General features: G+C 38.4%; 1 protein-coding gene across 2 annotated transcripts; it reads right to left on the bottom strand.

The window, feature by feature from the left end:
* LOC100313620 (glycine receptor alpha 1 subunit-like protein) lies at positions 1 to 26,300 on the bottom strand. 2 transcript variants are annotated; one of them, XM_085506662.1, is made up of 9 exons: positions 26,166 to 26,300; positions 7,204 to 7,311; positions 6,529 to 6,596; positions 5,898 to 6,118; positions 2,279 to 2,361; positions 2,030 to 2,164; positions 1,420 to 1,649; positions 993 to 1,100; positions 1 to 858 (listed from the first exon to the last, which is right to left on the bottom strand). In XM_085506662.1, exons 2-9 carry the CDS (start codon positions 7,301 to 7,303, stop codon positions 595 to 597), a joined length of 1,209 nt encoding a protein of 402 aa, XP_085362788.1. In that variant the 5' UTR covers positions 7,304 to 7,311; positions 26,166 to 26,300; the 3' UTR covers positions 1 to 594. The 2 variants fall into 2 exon arrangements, with proteins under 2 accessions (XP_085362788.1, NP_001161556.1); NM_001168084.1 differs by having other exon boundaries at positions 302 to 858; positions 7,204 to 7,319; positions 26,166 to 26,292.
* Positions 26,301 to 27,631: the final 1,331 nt, after the last annotated feature.

Here is a 27,631-nt window from a genome sequence, read left to right as displayed (position 1 = left end):
GCACTTGTTAGAAGTTAAGGCGAGACATAGATAAAATGCTAGATCGTAGTTTCTTGTGAATGTTTAGGGGCATTACTTGTACGATGGGTGTTAATAGTGTTTTCAACTTCCTTTATTTATTGTTGTGTGTTGTGTGTTAATTTGTGTTTTGGGATTTGTTATGTCCTTCGCGGTTATAACTTTCTATATATTCTGACTTTTATTTTTAGTGTAACTATTTGTAATTTGAAACCAGAGTATTCGTTGTAATTATCGTCGCGTAACAGCAGGGCAATACAATCGATTTAATTGCTTTCATTTCTTCTGTCTAGAAAATCCATTCAGATTTCAATTTTATTCAATAACATAGAAACACATAACCATACATTATTCATTAAAGAATTGATCATATTATGATTATGGCGTACGTTTGGAATATATTGTATACAGGAGAAATTGAAATAAAATAGATAATGACAAATTTTTAATCAATAACATTATTCTCATTTGTTTTATAAAATGAAAATACGAGTACGTGTAATTGCTTCATTGTTTTTAGACATTATTATTTATCATCCCAATCGATGCAAAGTCTCGTTTCAGACAGATGATACATTACTCCCCAAGTATTAACGGCCAATATATTACATTGAAAGCAATGAAGCACGCCGGAAAAACATATCGACACACGATATCTATCTTCAAAGCCTGAGCCACTTCGGTGTGTAGTTTGAGCTGTTTTTCAATGTCGTATGCGTCTGTCATATCACGTGACATACCATCAAAACCGTTACCTTGGTGAACAGGATTATTCAACGGTATTTCCACATTCCCAAGATTCATAAGCGCCATTTCAGCGCCAGCTTTTGACAATGCTTCCTGTGAAAAAAATACGGTCATTTCTATTATTTATATTCATGCATATCACCTAGCACCGTGTGCAGCCAGGGATATTATTTGAAGTCTTATATAATTGATGATTGCCAAAGCGTAGCACTGTGAAAGCGACGCACCTTGAGTCTGTATTTACCAAATCTTTGCAAACAATAATTCACGCATGCGTACTCGAAGAGTGATGCTGTAACAAAGATGAGACAAAGCGCCATCCATACATCGATGGCCTGTAAGAAATGAAATTAACATTTAATTATCAACAACGTTCAAGATGAAGCATGTTATATTGTAATAAGTCTCGGAGTAACCAATTATACACATATGACTGATTATAAACCAATATTTTGCTGCAAGACAGTACGGAGAAAACAATGTTTAAAAGACTTTGTAACCATGAGAACAGAATAACATGACTGCTTTGATTTTTAAAATGAAATTCTATTTTATTTTGAATGTTCTTTTTCGAAATAGATATCAGGCGAGAATTTTAGAAACGTTAATTTCGACAAAAGTGTTATCGCCATTATATTAGGCATATGCACTCACCGTAGCATACGAGACTTTAGGCAATGTTTCGTGTACACCAATGGCTTGCGTGGTAATAGTGAGAACTGACGTTATGCACAACGAAACACGTGCTGGTGATGCAAAAGGGTTGATCCAAAATGATACCCATGATAACAGTACCAACATAAAACTTGGTATGAAAATTATTAACCAGTAGTAACCAAGTTCCCGGCCGAGTACAAACATCACCATTATACAGGTGAACTCCCCTGAATAAATAAGGTCAAAATGTTAACTGGTGCAACCTTACATGTGCTGGCAAACGAACCAAGAATGAATAGATACTTAAAGTTATCTATATTGCCTCCACTACAACAGTTCAGCTACAGGAATGATGAACATTACGTTTGAGTTCTTAATACATTGATTCCAATGTTATTGTGAATTTGTATCAAAACAAAACGTACTTACGTTCTAAATATCAGACTCAATCGAAATATTTACACAAGTCAAGGCATACACACAGTTTAATAATTTGCGAACGCGTTTGTTTGGAACTTTAAAACTATATGAAATGACAACATGTATGAGTTTAGCACTTTCTAGACAAATATATTTGTTGATTTATTTTACGAAAGATATTGTTCACCTGTATAGTATGATTTATCACAGCGACCAATCTCGTGGCTGGTTACAGTAAATTGTTGCAGTTCGAAAGCAGTATCGTTGGTAATGGGGCTATCAGGTTTCCACTGGAATTCAAGTTCACTCGTCGTGTAACCATCTAAAAATTCAAATTAGAGTTTACAGTAAAATTGAACTTCAACTACATTTGTTGTATCTAAGAGTTTACATAATACGCAATACTCATAGTTATATGGTAAATATTCACACTTACAGCTCTCCATTTGCATATGGCATGTTTGCTTATCCATCGGGAATTTACCGAACTTCATTGGACACGCCAAGGTCAATGTCAGCCTGTAAGTAAGAAAATAATATTCATAAACGTTCTATGCAAATAAGACTATAATATAGACCACTGCATGTTGAATATTGGGCATACAATATTGCTCTGCCTTTCTGCTCAGCATCTTAATCGCAGACTCCCAAATCACTACGATCAGTCATGTTGAAATGTGCGAATCTGTTGGCAGATTCTCTTCATCAGTGACTTGTTTTAATGTTCAACCTCTCCATTTGCCCTGGTCCATCTTGCAGCCACTTTCAGATGCACGAATCCATTGTGTTCACAGTACTCCAGAAATGCATTAGACTTAAACTGTGTGTCAGCATCCTCTATTTTATATTTTTGTCATAATACCTCAAACCCTGCAAATGGAAGTGTGCATGGAATCATGGAAACGGTGTGCATTGTGATAACTGTCATAAAGGTGATTGACAGGTCATACTTATTTTCAACCCTGAAAGGCCAGTGGGTTCTAACAGATGTGCTTGTAATTTACATAACAAAGGGTGTTTCAACTTTGGAAGGAGAATTGGAATCTACCAGGTGTGCTGTTATTTGAATAACAAAGGATGTTTATGGTCTTATCAGGAGGAAATCCTTCTCCTCTCTGGGTTCTCCACACGTGTCAGGGGGGAATATCGTCTTGTCTCTCTATTGCGTTCCCTTGAGGTACGGGATCGGGAAAGTCACTTAAACTTTACAGTCAAATAGACGCGCACAACAAAATACGTTTCAACTCTCGTCTTAGTCGGTCAGTCGAGCACTCTATAAGACACAGCGCCCTGGGGAAAAGTCCCCAAGACTCTCTCTAGACTGCGTCAAGACTGCCCCAAGACTGCGTCTGCCCTGGTGTACACGCCAAGACCAACTCAAAACAACTTTATTCACTTTCAAAACCTTAACCGATTACAAAGCAGTAAAAAGACTCTAGGGCGTAACCTTCAATGATAAAGATAATCACACTAAGTACTGAACACGTCATATCTTTTGATTAATCGTTCACTACATTACTAACATCGAATACCAACTGTCAGAAATAGTAGTCCGAATAGCGACGGTTATATCGTAATTAGTTCCATATCACTGAACCAAGTTCCGTCCAGGACCTCACATGGGCCTAAACGATGACGGACATAACATTCGCTAGTAATCAGCTAATTAAGTCGATCAACAGATACGTGCAAACAATTTCATCATAATCTACTGAGTGGCCTACGTGATACAGCTGTTAGTAAGATTACATTCTGATTGGCTCATGCGGAAACCAAGGTGGTGTCACTCCCTATAAATTGGACAGACTAAGGACAGTTGGGGTCGATCATTTTAACTTGGTGTCCGTCACTTCAACTTGCTTTCCTGTATGTTCTGCTACGATACGATATTACAGGCTACAACCATCATCTCTGTGAGACTTGTATGAACTGCTCTGCGATCTCCTGCTTTCAGTGGTGCCCTCCGTTGTTGCATTGTCCGATTATTCTGGGGAGTCCTTATCGACTGAAGACTTCTTCAACATATTTGTTCTGCTATATTTGAAGTCAAGATATCATATTCATAGTACCACCTATAGCAGTCTACTACAATTAGTATGGAATGAAATGGTCCAAGAAAGTCAATCGCTACATCGACGTTTACATGTACTTTACATGTGATTTATCTCTTGTCGATTTGCATTTTCGACCTTTTGCAGGGCAATTGGGGCTGTCCAATTTTTCCCACACCTGTAGCAAGATCTGCCCAAACTGTCCTCGAACTTGCCGTGGCCTTTATCTTTTCTTTTCCATGTTGGCTTTTTCTATGTTTTTTCCCACAAATCTGTTCACGGTTACATCTCTTCCTCTGGATGTGCTGTTGAAAATTATAATAGATTTGACCTTGTTTAGACAAATTTTATAAATTTTACACGTTTGTTTTTGAAAACTTTTAAAAACCTTGCTTACACAAGTGTTTATATGATCTCTAAAATGTAGTTTCATTTTATGGTCGTGCTTAACCAAGTCGAAGCCTTGGAATAATCTGCAGAACTTGTTTAAAATTATCACACATATTCACAAGTTGTTGTCGAGAAATTCGTCGGTATTCACTTCAGAGGCACTACGTTACAGCGATGCCACCGATTCAATCCAAGCAAAGAGAACTAGGTAAAGGTCATAATCAATTAGACAAGGACTATCGAAATTACAACAGAGCCTAAAGATGTTAAGCTCCGATCAGCAGGACATTACAGAAAAAAAACTTGCCAGGAGTTGAATGCAGCTTACATACTTAACGTATTTGTTAAATTTGCATCTGTAACACGCCAATGATATACTGCAAAATAAATCATTCAGAATTATGTGTGCAACTAAAGTGACTTAATATATAGCAGATCCACATCTTGTATGTGTTATACCGCAAAGCCAGCTTCAATTTTAGAGATGTTTAAAAAGTCCTGGACAAATATAATAGTTATCTATTGTCATTCAACTAATGATATATATAATAATTTCGACATCGCTTTCTAGATTTTTTGTTTCATCCCAGCCTCTAATTGTGCTGTATATTGTAGTTAGAAAACAAGCTCACTACTGACTTCCTGATACGATTCAAAAAGTGCGTTCCCAATAAGCAAGCAGCATGAAAATTGATTGTTAAATTGTTTTTATTAAAGTTCTATAGATTTGTCATAGTATAGGAATGCACTATATCATTTAGTATTATCTATGCGATGTGAAAACTCTTTACAGCAAGAGGATTATGTTAATTTTACACAGTGACAAGGTATTATTTTTTAAACGTCGATATAAAGAGAATTCGCGTAACCATGTAATCCACCATGATTTATTACACTGGGAAATCGGTCATTAACTTAATCCTAACCAATAACGGCAACCAAGAAAACGATTTATCTGTATGAAAACACGTTATTATGAAACTCGATACAGAGAAAATGCTCTTTACCTGACACATTTCACTGTTGTGTCAATGCGTGTCAAAGCAGATAGCATATGTATTAACCACTTGACACAAAACGCTCATAAATGCTGTGAATCGTACTTCCGAATTCCAATCACGTTCTTTACAGTCATAAATTAGTCATGTGATCAGACTAAACATTACAAGATATATGTGGGCAATTAGTACGGTTTGTCCACGTTCAATTCAGTGTGTTCCGTCTCACCTTTTTGAAGTATAACCATGTATATCTTGAATTGTGTGACATTAGATGCTTTATGGTTGCGTTTCTCCTTGAGAAAAACTCAACAAATTCCGTGATATTCATGTTATAATGGCTGGGATTATTATGGCGTCGTTACAAGGTATTGCGTTCATGGGGATTAATATGTAATATGCATGCTCTGTGATGCGGATCTGTTATGATTGCCTCCCTAGGGGAGAAAAAGTATCCGTAAGACAAATAATAAAAGAAGATAAAGAGGTTTGAAGATTTACAAAAAAATGCTCCATAATGCTAGAGAACGAGAAAAACGTGGTTAAAATGTCTTGCTTATGTGATATTTGCTAAAAAATCACTACAGTCCTTAGACTTCAAACAGAAATATTTTACCTCACACTGAAAAGTACATCACCATTCGGATGAAAGCGAAGAAGAATGTTGTCCCGTGTAACGTCATGGAAGTATGCCGTTTTTTCATTTGCAAAATACAAATCTGGAATCCATATTTTCCCTACCATGAATGATGATGGTGGTATGTGCTGTGACGTCAGGTTAAAAGACAACCGTGGGTCATTCCAACGCATTCGTAATAGTACTGTCATTCCAAAGTCCTGGCAAAAAAAATGCAATTTTAACACCAGCAACAACTAATACTACTAGCGTTTGATTGTTCACCCACCAACAGGGAACGTAAGCTGGGTTTAGACCGTCGTGAGACAGGTTAGTTTTACCCTACTATAAGTAGGGTAAAACATGGTGGATTTCATGTATTATAATATATATTTCATGTAAACAAACAATGTATTTTACACGCGTTGTATACGTCGCTATGAGTCCCATATCGAACAGAACGCGGCTCGACGACTACCGCCCTTTAACATGAACGTTCACTGTGATATTTCACGTTGCTAACCTCGCAACTGCGAATGATGCGCGACATGGTCATGTGGCATTTTTCGTTTTTAATGGTCGGTTAACAGATGAAATAATTGAATGATATAACAGTATTGAAACTACTTACCATGGTCATTTCATGAACACTATCAAATCGACTTATGTGAATATCAATATAAATGACTGTCGGTGGACCTGAATAAATCATATCAGTTGAGTTAAAATCCATTCAATTTGCTTTCTCAACCAATCACAACGCTCCATTGCCAGTCTGGTCTATTCACACTAAATCTTCTTTTTTGAATATTGTTTTCGTTCTTTTAAAATGTGAAATGAATTTTTTATACACCTTGTAAAATATCTTATCCGCCTTTGTTCTCTTAAATTTATTTAGGATTTGTGAGATCGTTTGACATAAATAGTGAAATACTGATCAAGTTATATTTTGCGAAGAAGGAACCACAAACCACGTGAGCTAGGAGCTCACATAACGGCGTACGCTGTCCATTTAACTACATTGTACGTAGAAAACGAGGTCGGTCATTAGTTTTTGGACTATATGCAAGTTGGGTTTACGTCATATACGCGCAACATAAAACTTATGTACAGACTCTACAATTATATTGAAGGACATTCTAAAATTCACCCTGTCATAGGGGGAAAATATTGTATTAAATACTGCTACAATCAATCGTAATATTGTGTTGTGTAGTATTGTATGACAATAAATTTGCATCGATTTTGTTCATGGTTAGACTTATCATAGTGACAGGAACCTAAGAAAACATGAAAACAAACTTACCGTCAAAGTTTGGACGTAATCGTCTATCATAGTTGCCCATTAAACTATCGAGAAAAAATGTTGTATTTTTCATATCGTGTGCATCGTGCGAGGTAGTCATTGCTTCATCTGATGAGCTTGATGGTAACCATGGAAACAAAGATACAGAAAAATCAATGAATGTAAGGGGTATCGAGGCAATCTAACCCATTAAATCACGTGACTGTCAGATCTTCAGCACAAGCTAACAAAGTATGCGCGAACAGTTAGCTGGGGCTAAGCACCCACAACTGTACCCATTCAAAATAAGTGTTATTATATTAATAACTATTTAATTCAGTACGTCATTTCCAACAAAGCAATACATGCGAGCACATCCAGTGACACAGTTCTCGAGTGACAACAAACATTACTTCCGATGAGACAAGGTACTACCTGCTAGACTGTAAGCTGTACTTTTTTATGTTCGCATGGCTATGGTTTTATAACCACAGAATTTACAAAAAAAAATGTAGACCTTTGTCGTTTACTTTACTTATTTTCTCATGAATTATTCCCCTGTTTAATTATAATGCTGTGCAGCCAATTAAAGCGCGGTGGTCGTCGCGCAGCGCGTGTTCGGATTTCATGTAAATAAATAATGTATTTTACACGCGTTGTATACGTCGCTATGAGTCCCATATAGAACAGGACGCGGCGCGACGACTACCGCCCTTTAATTTTTTTTTTACTCCGGCGTCTAATGGTATACTGTAAAATTTTCACTGGGTTTAAATTTCACTGTTTGGCATTTCAGGCATATTCAGTGGGTTTTAAATTCACGGTTTTATCATTTAGATAATGTGTTCTATGCTAAATTTCACATATTCACTGGGTTTTAATTTAGCGCATTTTACAATCAGTGAAATAAGCATAAATAAACCTAGTAAATAATTAACCTTTTTACAGTACATGAATATATGTAATACTTCCATATATAGAATTATCTTTTCCACGAATTACACCATGTTTATCTTAACACATGTTTTGAGACAATGCTCTGTTAAATAAATGTGTTCTACATGTATTTATTTATTTACTTTTCAAAATAGCAAATTGTGTTTGCCAGCTGGAAGTTATATAAAGAATGATTTGAATTTGGAGAGCTGACGAAGTTGTCGATGATATTTAGTTATAAAATATGCATTAATTAATATCAACGTAGTCCATCATTTATTGAATAAGACCTTGAGAATTGACAGCAATAATTAAGCTGTCGTAAACTAGCTTTATTGCGTCATTCAAACTGAATGAAGCAGTAAACTTTTAACATTGCGCCAGGGAATTTGACAAAGTCATGGATTACTGAAAACGCGAACAATAGCTCCCAGCAGACAAGTTACAGATTATTTTGATATATTTGCGAATATTACTATTTATCTTGTCACATAAATAAATCCTCCTAACAAGGCTCAGAAAATATAAGGCAACAAACGACAGGTGTCCACCAGGAAAATATTACATTATATGACTGTGACTGCCTTCTGCCTGAGGCGTTAACAAGGAATGAATGCATAGACGGCATTATAACGGATGTCGTTGATGATTCACGAATATGATTAGGATTACAAGCAAAGCTTGTGTCCCTATTGTTATTGTTGTGTCCTTGTTCTTTCTGCAACGGATTTAAGCCATCCAAATATCAGAAACGATTAATCAAACAGCTATGAAACCTGTTATTCTTGACACACGGAGTCATATCACAAAATTCATGACACGCGGAGTCATATCACAATATTCATGACACACAGAGTCATATCACAATATTCATGACACACCGAGTCATATCACAAAATTCATGACACGCCGAGTCATATCACAATATTCATGACACACCGAGTCATATCACAATATTCATGACACGCCGAGTCATATCACAATATTCATGACACGCCGAGTCATATCACAATATTCATGACACACAGAGTCATATCACAATATTCATGACACGCCGAGTCATATCACAAAATTCATGACACCGAGTTATATCACAATATTCATGACACACAGAGTCATATCACAATATTCATGACACGCCGAGTCATATCACAATATTCATGACACACAGAGTCATATCACAATATTCATGACACGCCGAGTCATATCACAATATTCATGACACCGAGTCATATCACAATATTCATGACACACCGAGTCATATCACAATATTCATGACACGCCGAGTCATATCACAATATTCATGACACACCGAGTCATATAACAATATTCATGACACGCCGAGTCATATCACAATATTCATGACACGCCGAGTCATATCACAATAATCATGACACACCGAGTCATATCACAATATTCATGACACGCCGAGTCATATCACAATATTCATGACACGCCGAGTCATATCACAATATTCATGACACGCCGAGTCATATCACAATATTCATGACACGCCGAGTCATATCACAATATTCATGACACACCGAGTCATATCACAATATTCATGACAGGCCGAGTCATATCACAATATTCATGACACACCGAGTCATATCACAATATTCATGACACACAGAGTCATATCACAATATTCATGACACACCGAGTCATATCACAATATTCATGACACGCCGAGTCATATCACAATATTCATGACACGCCGAGTCATATCACAATATTCATGACACGCCGTGTCATATCACAATATTCATGACACGCCGAGTCATATCACAATATTCATGACACACCGAGTCATATCACAATATTCATGACACGCCGAGTCATATCACAATATTCATGACACACCGAGTCATATCACAATATTCATGACACGCCGAGTCATATCACAATATTCATGACACCGAGTCATATCACAATATTCATGACACACCGAGTCATATCACAATATTCATGACACACCGAATTATATCACAATATTCATGACACGCCGAGTCATATCACAATATTCATGACACACAGAGTCATATCACAATATTCATGACACGCCGAGTCATATCACAATATTCATGACACGCCGAGTCATATCACAATATTCATGACATGCCGAGTCATATCACAATATTCATGACACACAGAGTCATATCACAATATTCATGACACACAGAGTCATATCACAATATTCATGACACACAGAGTCATATCACAATATTCATGACACACAGAGTCATATCACAATATTCATGACACACAGAGTCATATCACAATATTCATGACACACAGAGTCATATCACAATATTCATGACACACAGAGTCATATCACAATATTCATGACACGCCGAGTCATATCACAATATTCATGACACGCCGAGTCATATCACAATATTCATGACACACCGAGTCATATCACAATATTCATGACACACCGAGTCATATCACAATATTCATGACACGCCGAGTCATATCACAATATTCATGACACACCGAGTCATATCACGATATTCATGACACGCCGAGTCATATCACAATATTCATGACACACCGAGTCATATCACAATATTCATGACACGCCGAGTCATATCACAATATTCATGACACGCCGAGTCATATCACAATATTCATGACACGCCGAGTCATATCACAATATTCATGACACGCCGAGTCATATCACAATATTCATGACACGCCGAGTCATATCACAATATTCATGACACACCGAGTCATATCACAATATTCATGACACGCCGAGTCATATCACAATATTCATGACACACAGAGTCATATCACAATATTCATGACACGCCGAGTCATATCACAATATTCATGACACCGAGTCATATCACAATATTCATGACACACCGAGTCATATCACAATATTCATGACAAACCGAGTTATATCACAATATTCATGACACGCCGAGTCATATCACAATATTCATGACACACAGAGTCATATCACAATATTCATGACACGCCGAGTCATATCACAATATTCATGACACACAGTCATATCACAATATTCATGACACAGAGTCATATCACAATATTCATGACACGCCGAGTCATATCACAATATTCATGACACACAGAGTCATATCACAATATTCATGACACGCCGAGTCATATCACAATATTCATGACACCGAGTCATATCACAATATTCATGACACACCGAGTCATATCACAATATTCATGACACACCGAGTCATATCACAATTTTCATGACACGCTGAGTCATATCACAATATTCATGACACATCGAGTCATATCACAATATTCATGACACGCTGAGTCATATCACAATATTCATGACACGCCGAGTCATATCACAATATTCATGACACACCGAGTCATATAACAATATTCATGACACGCTGAGTCATATCACAATATTCATGACACGCCGAGTCATATCACAATATTCATGACACGCCGAGTCATATCACAATATTCATGACACGCCGAGTCATATCACAATATTCATGACACGCCGAGTCATATCACAATATTCATGACACGCCGAGTCATATCACAATATTCATGACACACCGAGTTATATCACAATATTCATGACACCGAGTCATATCACAATATTCATGACACACCGAGTCATATCACAATATTCATGACACGCTGAGTCATATCACAATATTCATGACACACAGAGTCATATCACAATATTCATGACACCGAGTCATATCACAATATTCATGACACACCGAGTCATATCACAATATTCATGACACACCGAGTTATATCAAAATATTCATGACACGCCGAGTCATATCACAATATTCATGACACACAGAGTCATATCACAATATTCATGACACGCCGAGTCATATCACAATATTCATGACACCGAGTCATATCACAATATTCATGACACACCGAGTCATATCACAATATTCATGACACACAGAGTCATATCACAATATTCATGACACGCCGAGTCATATCACAATATTCATGACACCGAGTCATATCACAATATTCATGACACCGAGTCATATCACAATATTCATGACACACCGAGTCATATCACAATATTCATGACACGCCGAGTCATATCACAATATTCATGACACGCCGAGTCATATCACAATATTCATGACACGCCGAGTCATATCACAATATTCATGACACGCCGAGTCATATCACAATATTCATGACACACCGAGTCATATCACAATATTCATGACACACCGAGTCATATCACAATATTCATGACACGCCGAGTCATATCACAATATTCATGACACGCCGAGTCATATCACAATATTCATGACACGCCGAGTCATATCACAATATTCATGACACGCCGAGTCATATCACAATATTCATGACACACCGAGTCATATCACAATATTCATGACACACCGAGTCATATCACAATATTCATGACACGCCGAGTCATATCACAATATTCATGACACACCGAGTCATATCACAATATTCATGACACGCCGAGTCATATCACAATATTCATGACACGCCGAGTCATATCACAATATTCATGACACGCCGAGTCATATCACAATATTCATGACATGCCGAGTCATATCACAATATTCATGACACACAGAGTCATATCACAATATTCATGACACACAGAGTCATATCACAATATTCATGACACACAGAGTCATATCACAATATTCATGACACACAGAGTCATATCACAATATTCATGACACACAGAGTCATATCACAATATTCATGACACACAGAGTCATATCACAATATTCATGACACGCCGAGTCATATCACAATATTCATGACACGCCGAGTCATATCACAATATTCATGACACACCGAGTCATATCACAATATTCATGACACACCGAGTCATATCACAATATTCATGACACGCCGAGTCATATCACAATATTCATGACACACCGAGTCATATCACAATATTCATGACACGCCGAGTCATATCACAATATTCATGACACACCGAGTCATATCACAATATTCATGACACACCGAGTCATATCACAATATTCATGACACGCCGAGTCATATCACAATATTCATGACACGCCGAGTCATATCACAATATTCATGACACGCCGAGTCATATCACAATATTCATGACACGCCGAGTCATATCACAATATTCATGACACGCCGAGTCATATCACAATATTCATGACACGCCGAGTCATATCACAATATTCATGACACGCCGAGTCATATCACAATATTCATGACACCGAGTCATATCACAATATTCATGACACACCGAGTCATATCACAATATTCATGACACACCGAGTTATATCACAATATTCATGACACCGAGTCATATCACAATATTCATGACACACAGAGTCATATCACAATATTCATGACACGCCAAGTCATATCACAATATTCATGACATGCCGAGTCATATCACAATATTCATGACACACAGAGTCATATCACAATATTCATGACACGCCGAGTCATATCACAAAATTCATGACACCGAGTTATATCACAATATTCATGACACACAGAGTCATATCACAATATTCATGACACGCCGAGTCATATCACAATATTCATGACACACAGAGTCATATCACAATATTCATGACACGCCGAGTCATATCACAATATTCATGACACCGAGTCATATCACAATATTCATGACACACCGAGTCATATCACAATATTCATGACACACCGAGTCATATCACAATTTTCATGACACGCTGAGTCATATCACAATATTCATGACACATCGAGTCATATCACAATATTCATGACACGCCGAGTCATATCACAATATTCATGACACGCCGAGTCATATCACAATATTCATGACACACCGAGTCATATAACAATATTCATGACACGCCGAGTCATATCACAATGTTCATGACACGCCGAGTCATATCACAATATTCATGACACACCGAGTCATATCACAATATTCATGACACGCCGAGTCATATCACAATATTCATGACACGCCGAGTCATATCACAATATTCATGACACGCCGAGTCATATCACAATATTCATGACACGCCGAGTCATATCACAATATTCATGACACACCGAGTCATATCACAATATTCATGACAGGCCGAGTCATATCACAATATTCATGACACACAGAGTCATATCACAATATTCATGACACACCGAGTCATATCACAATATTCATGACACGCCGAGTCATATCACAATATTCATGACACGCCGAGTCATATCACAATATTCATGACACGCCGAGTCATATCACAATATTCATGACACGCCGAGTCATATCACAATATTCATGACACGCCGAGTCATATCACAATATTCATGACACGCCGTGTCATATCACAATATTCATGACACGCCGAGTCATATCACAATATTCATGACACACCGAGTCATATCACAATATTCATGACACACCGAGTCATATCACAATATTCATGACACGCCGAGTCATATCACAATATTCATGACACCGAGTCATATCACAATATTCATGACACACCGAGTTATATCACAATATTCATGACACCGAGTCATATCACAATATTCATGACACACCGAGTCATATCACAATATTCATGACACGCTGAGTCATATCACAATATTCATGACACACAGAGTCATATCACAATATTCATGACACCGAGTCATATCACAATATTCATGACACACCGAGTCATATCACAATATTCATGACACACCGAGTTATATCAAAATATTCATGACACGCCGAGTCATATCACAATATTCATGACACACAGAGTCATATCACAATATTCATGACACGCCGAGTCATATCACAATATTCATGACACCGAGTCATATCACAATATTCATGACACACCGAGTCATATCACAATATTCATGACACACAGAGTCATATCACAATATTCATGACACGCCGAGTCATATCACAATATTCATGACACCGAGTCATATCACAATATTCATGACACCGAGTCATATCACAATATTCATGACACACCGAGTCATATCACAATATTCATGACACACCGAGTCATATCACAATATTCATGACACGCCGAGTCATATCACAATATTCATGACACGCCGAGTCATATCACAATATTCATGACACGCCGAGTCATATCACAATATTCATGACACACCGAGTCATATCACAATATTCATGACACACCGAGTCATATCACAATATTCATGACACGCCGAGTCATATCACAATATTCATGACACACCGAGTCATATCACAATATTCATGACACGCCGAGTCATATCACAATATTCATGACACGCCGAGTCATATCACAATATTCATGACACGCCGAGTCATATCACAATATTCATGACACACAGAGTCATATCACAATATTCATGACACACAGAGTCATATCACAATATTCATGACACACAGAGTCATATCACAATATTCATGACACACAGAGTCATATCACAATATTCATGACACACAGAGTCATATCACAATATTCATGACACACCGAGTCATATCACAATATTCATGACACACAGAGTCATATCACAATATTCATGACACGCCGAGTCATATCACAATATTCATGACACGCCGAGTCATATCACAATATTCATGACACACCGAGTCATATCACAATATTCATGACACACCGAGTCATATCACAATATTCATGACACGCCGAGTCATATCACAATATTCATGACACACCGAGTCATATCACAATATTCATGACACGCCGAGTCATATCACAATATTCATGACACACCGAGTCATATCACAATATTCATGACACACCGAGTCATATCACAATATTCATGACACGCCGAGTCATATCACAATATTCATGACACGCCGAGTCATATCACAATATTCATGACACGCCGAGTCATATCACAATATTCATGACACGCCGAGTCATATCACAATATTCATGACACGCCGAGTCATATCACAATATTCATGACACGCCGAGTCATATCACAATATTCATGACACGCCGAGTCATATCACAATATTCATGACACCGAGTCATATCACAATATTCATGACACACCGAGTCATATCACAATATTCATGACACACCGAGTTATATCACAATATTCATGACACCGAGTCATATCACAATATTCATGACACACAGAGTCATATCACAATATTCATGACACGCCAAGTCATATCACAATATTCATGACATGCCGAGTCATATCACAATATTCATGACACACAGAGTCATATCACAATATTCATGACACGCCGAGTCATATCACAAAATTCATGACACCGAGTTATATCACAATATTCATGACACACAGAGTCATATCACAATATTCATGACACGCCGAGTCATATCACAATATTCATGACACACAGAGTCATATCACAATATTCATGACACGCCGAGTCATATCACAATATTCATGACACCGAGTCATATCACAATATTCATGACACACCGAGTCATATCACAATATTCATGACACACCGAGTCATATCACAATTTTCATGACACGCTGAGTCATATCACAATATTCATGACACATCGAGTCATATCACAATATTCATGACACGCCGAGTCATATCACAATATTCATGACACGCCGAGTCATATCACAATATTCATGACACACCGAGTCATATAACAATATTCATGACACGCCGAGTCATATCACAATGTTCATGACACGCCGAGTCATATCACAATATTCATGACACACCGAGTCATATCACAATATTCATGACACGCCGAGTCATATCACAATATTCATGACACGCCGAGTCATATCACAATATTCATGACACGCCGAGTCATATCACAATATTCATGACACGCCGAGTCATATCACAATATTCATGACACACCGAGTCATATCACAATATTCATGACAGGCCGAGTCATATCACAATATTCATGACACACAGAGTCATATCACAATATTCATGACACACCGAGTCATATCACAATATTCATGACACGCCGAGTCATATCACAATATTCATGACACGCCGAGTCATATCACAATATTCATGACACGCCGAGTCATATCACAATATTCATGACACGCCGAGTCATATCACAATATTCATGACACGCCGAGTCATATCACAATATTCATGACACGCCGTGTCATATCACAATATTCATGACACGCCGAGTCATATCACAATATTCATGACACACCGAGTCATATCACAATATTCATGACACACCGAGTCATATCACAATATTCATGACACGCCGAGTCATATCACAATATTCATGACACCGAGTCATATCACAATATTCATGACACACCGAGTCATATCACAATATTCATGACACACCGAATTATATCACAATATTCATGACACGCCGAGTCATATCACAATATTCATGACACACAGAGTCATATCACAATATTCATGACACGCCGAGTCATATCACAATATTCATGACACGCCGAGTCATATCACAATATTCATGACATGCCGAGTCATATCACAATATTCATGACACACAGAGTCATATCACAATATTCATGACACACAGAGTCATATCACAATATTCATGACACACAGAGTCATATCACAATATTCATGACACACAGAGTCATATCACAATATTCATGACACACAGAGTCATATCACAATATTCATGACACACCGAGTCATATCACAATATTCATGACACGCCGAGTCATATCACAATATTCATGACACGCCGAGTCATATCACAATATTCATGACACGCCGAGTCATATCACAATATTCATGACACACCGAGTCATATCACAATATTCATGACACACCGAGTCATATCACAATATTCATGACACGCCGAGTCATATCACAATATTCATGACACACCGAGTCATATCACAATATTCATGACACGCCGAGTCATATCACAATATTCATGACACACCGAATTATATCACAATATTCATGACACGCCGAGTCATATCACAATATTCATGACACACAGAGTCATATCACAATATTCATGACACGCCGAGTCATATCACAATATTCATGACACGCCGAGTCATATCACAATATTCATGACATGCCGAGTCATATCACAATATTCATGACACACAGAGTCATATCACAATATTCATGACACACAGAGTCATATCACAATATTCATGACACACAGAGTCATATCACAATATTCATGACACACAGAGTCATATCACAATATTCATGACACACAGAGTCATATCACAATATTCATGACACACCGAGTCATATCACAATATTCATGACACGCCGAGTCATATCACAATATTCATGACACGCCGAGTCATATCACAATATTCATGACACGCCGAGTCATATCACAATATTCATGACACACCGAGTCATATCACAATATTCATGACACACCGAGTCATATCACAATATTCATGACACGCCGAGTCATATCACAATATTCATGACACACCGAGTCATATCACAATATTCATGACACGCCGAGTCATATCACAATATTCATGACACACCGAGTCATATCACAATATTCATGACACGCCGAGTCATATCACAATATTCATGACACGCCGAGTCATATCACAATATTCATGACACGCCGAGTCATATCACAATATTCATGACACGCCGAGTCATATCACAATATTCATGACACGCCGAGTCATATCACAATATTCATGACACACCGAGTCATATCACAATATTCATGACACGCCGAGTCATATCACAATATTCATGACACACAGAGTCATATCACAATATTCATGACACGCCGAGTCATATCACAATATTCATGACACCGAGTCATATCACAATATTCATGACACACCGAGTCATATCACAATATTCATGACACACCGAGTTATATCACAATATTCATGACACGCCGAGTCATATCACAATATTCATGACACACAGAGTCATATCACAATATTCATGACACGCCGAGTCATATCACAATATTCATGACACCGAGTCATATCACAATATTCATGACACACAGAGTCATATCACAATATTCATGACACGCCGAGTCATATCACAATATTCATGACACACAGAGTCATATCACAATATTCATGACACGCCGAGTCATATCACAATATTCATGACACCGAGTCATATCACAATATTCATGACACACCGAGTCATATCACAATATTCATGACACACCGAGTCATATCACAATTTTCATGACACGCTGAGTCATATCACAATATTCATGACACATCGAGTCATATCACAATATTCATGACACGCTGAGTCATATCACAATATTCATGACACGCCGAGTCATATCACAATATTCATGACACACCGAGTCATATAACAATATTCATGACACGCTGAGTCATATCACAATATTCATGACACGCCGAGTCATATCACAATATTCATGACACGCCGAGTCATATCACAATATTCATGACACGCCGAGTCATATCACAATATTCATGACACGCCGAGTCATATCACAATATTCATGACACGCCGAGTCATATCACAATATTCATGACACACCGAGTCATATCACAATATTCATGACAGGCCGAGTCATATCACAATATTCATGACACACCGAGTCATATCACAATATTCATGACACACAGTCATATCACAATATTCATGACACACCGAGTCATATCACAATATTCATGACACGCTGAGTCATATCACAATATTCATGACACGCCGAGTCATATCACAATATTCATGACACGCCGAGTCATATCACAATATTCATGACACGCCGAGTCATATCACAATATTCATGACACGCCGAGTCATATCACAATATTCATGACACGCCGAGTCATATCACAATATTCATGACACACCGAGTCATATCACAATATTCATGACACGCCGAGTGATATCACAATATTCATGACACACCGAGTCATATCACAATATTCATGACACGCCGAGTCATATTACAATATTCATGACACCGAGTCATATCACAATATTCATGACACACCGAGTCATATCACAATATTCATGACACACCGAGTTATATCACAATATTCATGACACGCCGAGTCATATCACAATATTCATGACACACAGAGTCATATCACAATATTCATGACACGCCAAGTCATATCACAATATTCATGACACCGAGTCATATCACAATATTCATGACACACCGAGTCATATCACAATATTCATGACACGCCGAGTCATATCACAATATTCATGACACACAGAGTCATATCACAATATTCATGACACGCCGAGTCATATCACAATATTCATGACACCGAGTCATATCACAATATTCATGACACACCGAGTCATATCACAATATTCATGACACACCGAGTCATATCACAATTTTCATGACACGCCGAGTCATATCACAATATTCATGACACATCGAGTCATATCACAATATTCATGACACGCCGAGTCATATCACAATATTCATGACACGCCGAGTCATATCACAATATTCATGACACACCGAGTCATATCACAATATTCATGACACGCCGAGTCATATCACAATATTCATGACACGCCGAGTCATATCACAATATTCATGACACACCGAGTCATATCACAATACTCATGACACGCCAAGTCATATCACAATATTCATGACACACCGAGTCATATCACAATATTCATCACACGCCGAGTCATATCACAATAATGGCTTTTAGTATTGCACTGTAATTGTTAAGCCTGTAATATGATATTACTGTGTATGGAGATGCTGTTCTCGATAACCCTTGAACATTTCAGTAAAACATAAACTCTGAGTATATCTCTTGACTGTAACTTCGTAAAAATGCTGTCACTTATACAAAACAATGACGTCCATTATCCGCATGAGGCATATTTTCCCAAACAACGTCCATTTTGAATAAAATATGGTAAAATCTTGGATATTGAAAAAATTGTACCTCGGATATCTCGGTCGATTCATTATGATGTGTGTACATGCCGAATTTAATACAAACATAATACTAAAACTATGCTTTAAATTTTAATTTATACCAAACATTTCTCAATCACATTACTAATGTACCTGTGTAGAAAACACAGCAGAGCAACGCACATGGCCTTCCATACAATTATTTCCTTAAAAAGTTTTGAAATAGTGAGTACTGAAACAGTAAGATAAAATACAGTCACATTTGATACGAACATATAAACACGCAACACATATTTCGACTCACGACCACGGCAAATATGCCTGGTATTAGAAATAGACGCGCATTTCATCGCGCCATTCCAACTGCCCCTCAAATAGACGCACATTCATCACGCCATTCCAACTGCCCCTCAAAGAGATGCGCATTTCATCACGCCACTCTAACTGCCCCTCAAATAGACGCACATTTCATCACGCCACTCTAGCTGTCTCTCAAAGAGGCGCGCATTTCATCACGCCACTCTAACTGCCCCTCAAATAGACGCACATTCATCATGCCACTCTAACTGCCCCTCAAATAGACGCGCATTCATCACGCCAGTCTAACTGCCCCTAAAAGAGACGCGCATTTCATCATGCCACTCTAACTGCCCCTCAAATAGACGCGCATTTCATCACGCCACTCTAACTGACCCTCAAATAGACGCGCATTTCATCACGCCACTCTAACTGCCCCTCAAAGAGGCGCACATTCATCACGCCACTCTAACTGTCTCTCAAAGAGACGCGCATTTCATCACGCCACTCTAACTGCCCCTCAAATAGACGCACATTCATCACGCCACTCTAACTGCCCCTCAAATAGACGCGCATTCATCACGCCACTCTAACTGCCCCTCAAATAGACGCACATTCATCACGCCACTCTAACTGCCCCTCAAAGACGCGCATTTCATCACGCCACTCTAACTGCCCCTCAAATAGACGCACATTCATCACGCCAGTCCAACTGCCCCTAAAAGAGACGCGCATTTCATCATGCCACTCTAACTGCCCCTCAAATAGACGCGCATTCCATCACGCCACTCTAGCTGTCTCTCAAAGAGACGCACATTCATCACGCCAGTCCAACTGCCCCTAAAAGAGACGCGAATTTCATCACGCCACTCTAACTGCCCCTCAAATAGACGCACATTCATCACGCCACTCTAACTGTCTCTCAAAGAGACGCACATTCATCACGCCAGTCCAACTGCCCCTAAAAGAGACGCGAATTTCATCACGCCACTCTAACTGCCCCTCAAATAGACGCACATTCATCACGCCACTCTAACTGCCCCTCAAAGAGACGCACATTCATCACGCCACTCTAGCTGTCTCTCAAAGAGACGCGCATTTCATCATGCCACTCTAACTGCCCCTCAAAGAGACGCGCATTTCATCACACCACTCTAACTGCCCCTCAAATAGACGCGCATTTCATCACGCCACTCTAACTGCCCCTAAAAGAGACGCGCATTTCCCCCACGCCACTCTACTGCCCCTCAAAGACGCGCATTTCATCACGCCACTCTAACTGCCCCTCAAAGACGCGCATTTCATCACGCCACTCTAACTGCCCCTCAAATACGCGCATTTCACCACGCCACTATATCTGCCCCTCCAAGAGACGCGCATTCATCACGCCATTCCAATTGCTCCTCACAGTGACGCGCATTCCATCACGTCATTCTATCTGTCCCTCGCAGTGACGCGCATTCATCACGTCATTGTAACTGCTCCTAAAAGAGACGCGCATTTCATCACGCCACTCTCACTGCCTCTCCAAGACGCGCATTCCATTACGCCACTCTAACTGCCTCTCCAAGACGCGCATTCCACCACGTCATTCCAACTGCCCCTAAAGAGACGCGCATTTCATCACACCACTGTAACTGTACAATTCAATCCAGCATTCAGAGATATAATGACATCCATATACGAACATAAATACATGCACAGCTTTGAGAATAGTGAAGACTAAAATTTAACAAAAAATGTTGCATCATACGACGGATTATCGATAGTGAATATCCATTAACGACATCAGATTACATTATTGAGATCTCAAAAACGATGCTGTTAATTTGCTAATTTAGTCTGGAAAATACTTCCTCGTTACAATGTCTAACGTTGACAGGGAAACAATTATATCATCATTATAGGTATATAACGAACTGAAATATATGGTTGTGTTTATGCGTGTCTACAATGTCAAGTTACCGGTGTCTCAGCGACGTGGTTAGCATAGACGACTAAGGACGTAATCTTGTACAAACTAATTGTCTCTCAATGCTTTCACAGTCGCATGTAGACACACGAGTGTGGACAGTTCACTGAACACAAAACATATACGTAATTAGCTGATGAATGTGAATGAGAATACCCCTTGTCACGCGCAACGTAATATTACCAATTACGGTAATATTACGTTGCGTGTGACACCCCTCTCCCAGCTGCCTTGACTATATCACCCACAGTATGAATAATTATATAATGTCACAGGCGGGATCACTTTCTAGACTTTCCCATTTCACTAATAAATATGTGATGTAAGGCATATATATACATTTTAACAACGGCTGTAACATTTTAGTAAATATTTGAAACCATCTTTAAAAATGATTATGACATTATTAAAAACTGCCATCCACATTCTTATGAATATCAGTCTAGCACTCTCAATTGTATGATGAGTCTATGCTATTAGGCCTGTTCTTGTTGATTACTATGTGTTTTGTTTTCTTTTTCAAATTGCTTGTTAAAATGTGTTAGTGGTTAATTCTATTACCAAATCAAAATCAAAAACGTAATGTTTCAATAGCACAAAAACTATAAACATAGTTTATACTACTTAAAACACATTTGATTGAAAAAAATATATATTTTTTGAGTTTATCCTAGCAATATTTTCCAAACTGCGCAGAAAACGGGTGTTATATACATTTTTAATTATTCAATTCCATACTTAAATATCCAGGGATGTTTCTTGTTAGAAACTCCCTAAACGTCATTTCGACTTCCGGGAAGGGTGTTTGAGACACATAATTAATATAAAAATTGCTTAAATATGCCTGGTTACAAAACACACACATAAAACGAAAATTTATAATTTATTTGTATTTGGCATGTTTCTCACATGTTTCAGGAAGGTCTTCAGTTTAGTTTCTTAAACGCATTTAGAACGCGTTTCTGTGAAAATACATTTTCAGCGAATAGTATTTTCAGGAGAGACGGCGGATCTGATCAGAAAATGATGCTCATCTTGTGAGTTGTGATAACCAGAAGTTAGTCTCTCTAATGTGTTTCTGATATCTGTTGTGCATCGTATAGAGGTACAGTGCAGAGTAAAATATATTTAATATTTTAAAAACTAACTAACAAATATCAATAAATTAACTAACATGCTCAACGTCGTTGTTAGAAAAGATAGAGATGTAAAAATGGCAGAACGCAGTGGCCCTCACAAATTAGACACCATACACCAGTATGTCCATACAGATAAGTGAATTATTCATATTTTTTCATTCCACTCATGACTAATGTACATCATTATTAGCATATTGTCGAACGTTTACAATGATTGATGAGCAAAATGATTACATTCCCCAAAGAATTGTTTTATTACTGTATACTAAATACAGACTTTGACTCATTACAGTATTTCGATGCACACCAATCATACAGGAATGATAGTGACTTGTTTGTGAACACGCTGATTTGTGAAACATGTCGCCACCAGTGCTAACATGAGACCCACATTTCGCGACATTATAGGTCTCGTATATTCACAATAAAGAAAGAAACATTTCCAAATCCCACACAATATACATAAATAAATAAATTACTTAGACTAAGTGATTTATTTGATAAGTTATCTCGACATGGTGTACTATCATTTCATCTCATCTAATAAAAAAATACTCAATTCCTCAAAATCATGTTACTACCGATAGGTAGTCATAATAGGTATCGTATCCAAAATTGGTAGCAGTGTGTGTGACGTTTGTTACAACTGTTATAATAATAAAGAATAAATAACCGGTATTGTAATAATTTTACCAACTGATAATGTAATAGCGATTTTACTGCTTTGAATGATTTTTAAATCCTACTATTAAGGATTCACGACAAGGCAAGTTTTTAAACTGAACCATAACTATTACAGTAATCAGTGTATCTTATTTAGTGTGTACCTCGGTGTGTATTGAATATGTACAGGTCTCGTGAACTCGTATTAAGCTTGTCTCTTGACTTACATGAAGTGCATGTACTTAATCTATATATACTTATAAACTGTTAATGCACATTGTACAAGCTCCCCAAATTTAGACAAATCACATGTAAGTATATATTTATGGCTAATCACTAATACTGTGACGCAAAATACTGGGCTCCTGCTGTGTGAATAAAATTCAACTTAATTCATACAACCTAGACATACTACCAACTAAATAAGAAAATACCAAAACAATGGATATTTCGCCACAATTTCAATTTGAATATAATATGTTGGAAATAGATTTAATCATTTATGTAATTTTATACATTTATATGAAACTCCGAATGAAACCAGGCTGACATGACTAAAATTCTGGCATTGTTGTCATCGTGACCGCGATCGTTTTTATCACATGTGAGCTCGACCCCGAGCCAAATTTCGGGTTTCTTCGGAGATCACGTGAGTAGTGATTGAGAGAGCACACCAGGTGTACGAGTATCACGCAAAAGGCGAAGCAGTTTTTGTGAGAAGTCTTCGAGTTTCATTGACCGGGAACAACACTTTTACATGGGACAGTTCTTCATAGACACGGCGTTGGATTACAGGGAGTGCCAGACGACTAATACAGGTGTGTTACTTCATGGGCAAGTCCCTAATTTATGTCATATCGGGAAAGGGCCACGTCATCGTTTTCCGGCGTGGTTGACTTGAGACATCGCTGTGTACTTCCAGGGAAATAGCCGTAACGCCCGAGTTGGTTGGTTAGGAAGTGAGTTGAAGACGGATAAATAACAGCAGTAATTAAATATCGCTTTGTGGTATTCGCGAACGCAGACTTTCGGCAATCCTGTAACGAAAACGGGTTATTTGTGGTCCCAAGTGTGCGTGCTTTGTTCGGACAAAACATTGTTGACATCGTGTCGCGTGTTATCATTAAAGTAAAGGCAGAGTCTTACCTTTATTAAGCTGTCTCTTGGTGAGATGATACACACGTTGAGAATGGATATCTAAACGAAACTAGCGAAGGAACGGTAGCTGAAGCTTGCGTTATTTCTCTAGGTTCCGATCAGACTGCCGAAGTTCCCGGATGTTGGAGAATGGGAACTTCGGTACCTGTCGGGATCCTTCGGCGATACGTAAATCACATAGGCTATTTATACTACACTCTCCTCCGTCATCTTTTTCGGTGATGGTTCCATTATCCTATAATCTTCTTTTCCAGTATCAAGCCCATGTGATTTAGGCCAGTATCGCCTAGGTGTCAAGTCAGTAACTCAGATGGTTATCAAATGCATTGTTACATGATATGGACTAACTAACAAAACGCAACTCAACATCCATCATGTTCCAATACATCCAAAATCCATCTGATCAGTTAGTCCGTCAGTCTATTTACCCCATATAGATGGGGAATGTGCGTAGTGCAATCAGTCATTCACTCAGTCAGTCAGTCAGTCAGTGAATTGTAAGCCACCCATAATGATGGGTAGACTGAGTCTTGTCAATGACTCCCAAATAAATGAACAGCCCAGTCTAGTCAATCGGTTGTAAGTCACCCATAATAATGGGTAAACTAAGTCTAGTCAGTCAGTTAAAAATTACCCACCACAGTGGGTACACCTTCCACCCAAATTGATGGGTTCTCCTGTGGTACTTCTACTCAGCTGGAGGTTGTTCTTCAGGGAACAAGTTCTTAAAATGTTCCCTCTGACTTGGCGTCAGCCGTCTCAGAAGGACCATGATAACTCTCCAGTGGATCAGCACCGCAGGGCTGCTCGGTGGGCGAAATGTATATCTAGGTGGGATCAGCCAACCATACTCTCTACAGATGTTGTTCATCTTCCGCTCATACGTGGGGGTCACATTCCAGTTGTCGGCAAATTCTCTATGGAAGTAATTCACCACCCAGATATATATCTTCTCCCATCTTGCTTCTCTTCCAAAAGCGAGAGATCCCAATGTGGTTATCGCAAAAGTAACCTTCCTCTCAGGGGATTCAGATTTCTCCCACAATACCACTGGGATGTGTTCTCTAAAACAATGCCCTTTTACGGCTCTTGTCCAAATCCTACATCCCGGGAGTGGACACGGGGAAGTTCTCTCCATGGTTCTCCCTGGCTGTGGTGGTGCAGGAGCACACTTTGGGATCAACTCACTTTTCTTCTCTTCAGGACGAGCTAGCGTCACTATTCGAGTTGGCAGTGACGTCGTTGTCGAACCAGAAGCCTCACCGGCTGGTAATGCTGGCAGTGATGATGGGTCTTTTTCATCTACTGTAACCTCAATATTACCACCCAGCAAATGTGCTCTTACCCTCCTTTCCCTGATGTTACCAGCTTCAGAAACCCCAGTTTCCTGGGATACTCTGCCTTTTCCTTTTTCTAATCTTGATTTTGTTACCTGTGGTTCTGGTCTCCTTCGT

Source organism: Saccoglossus kowalevskii, chromosome 13, assembly GCF_978046115.1.
Source record: "Saccoglossus kowalevskii chromosome 13, keSacKowa6.1, whole genome shotgun sequence".
In the NCBI taxonomy this organism is placed as follows: Eukaryota; Metazoa; Hemichordata; class Enteropneusta; family Harrimaniidae; genus Saccoglossus; species Saccoglossus kowalevskii.
The sequence above is the reverse complement of the archived record's forward strand: the minus strand, read 5'-3'. Positions and strand labels throughout refer to the sequence as shown.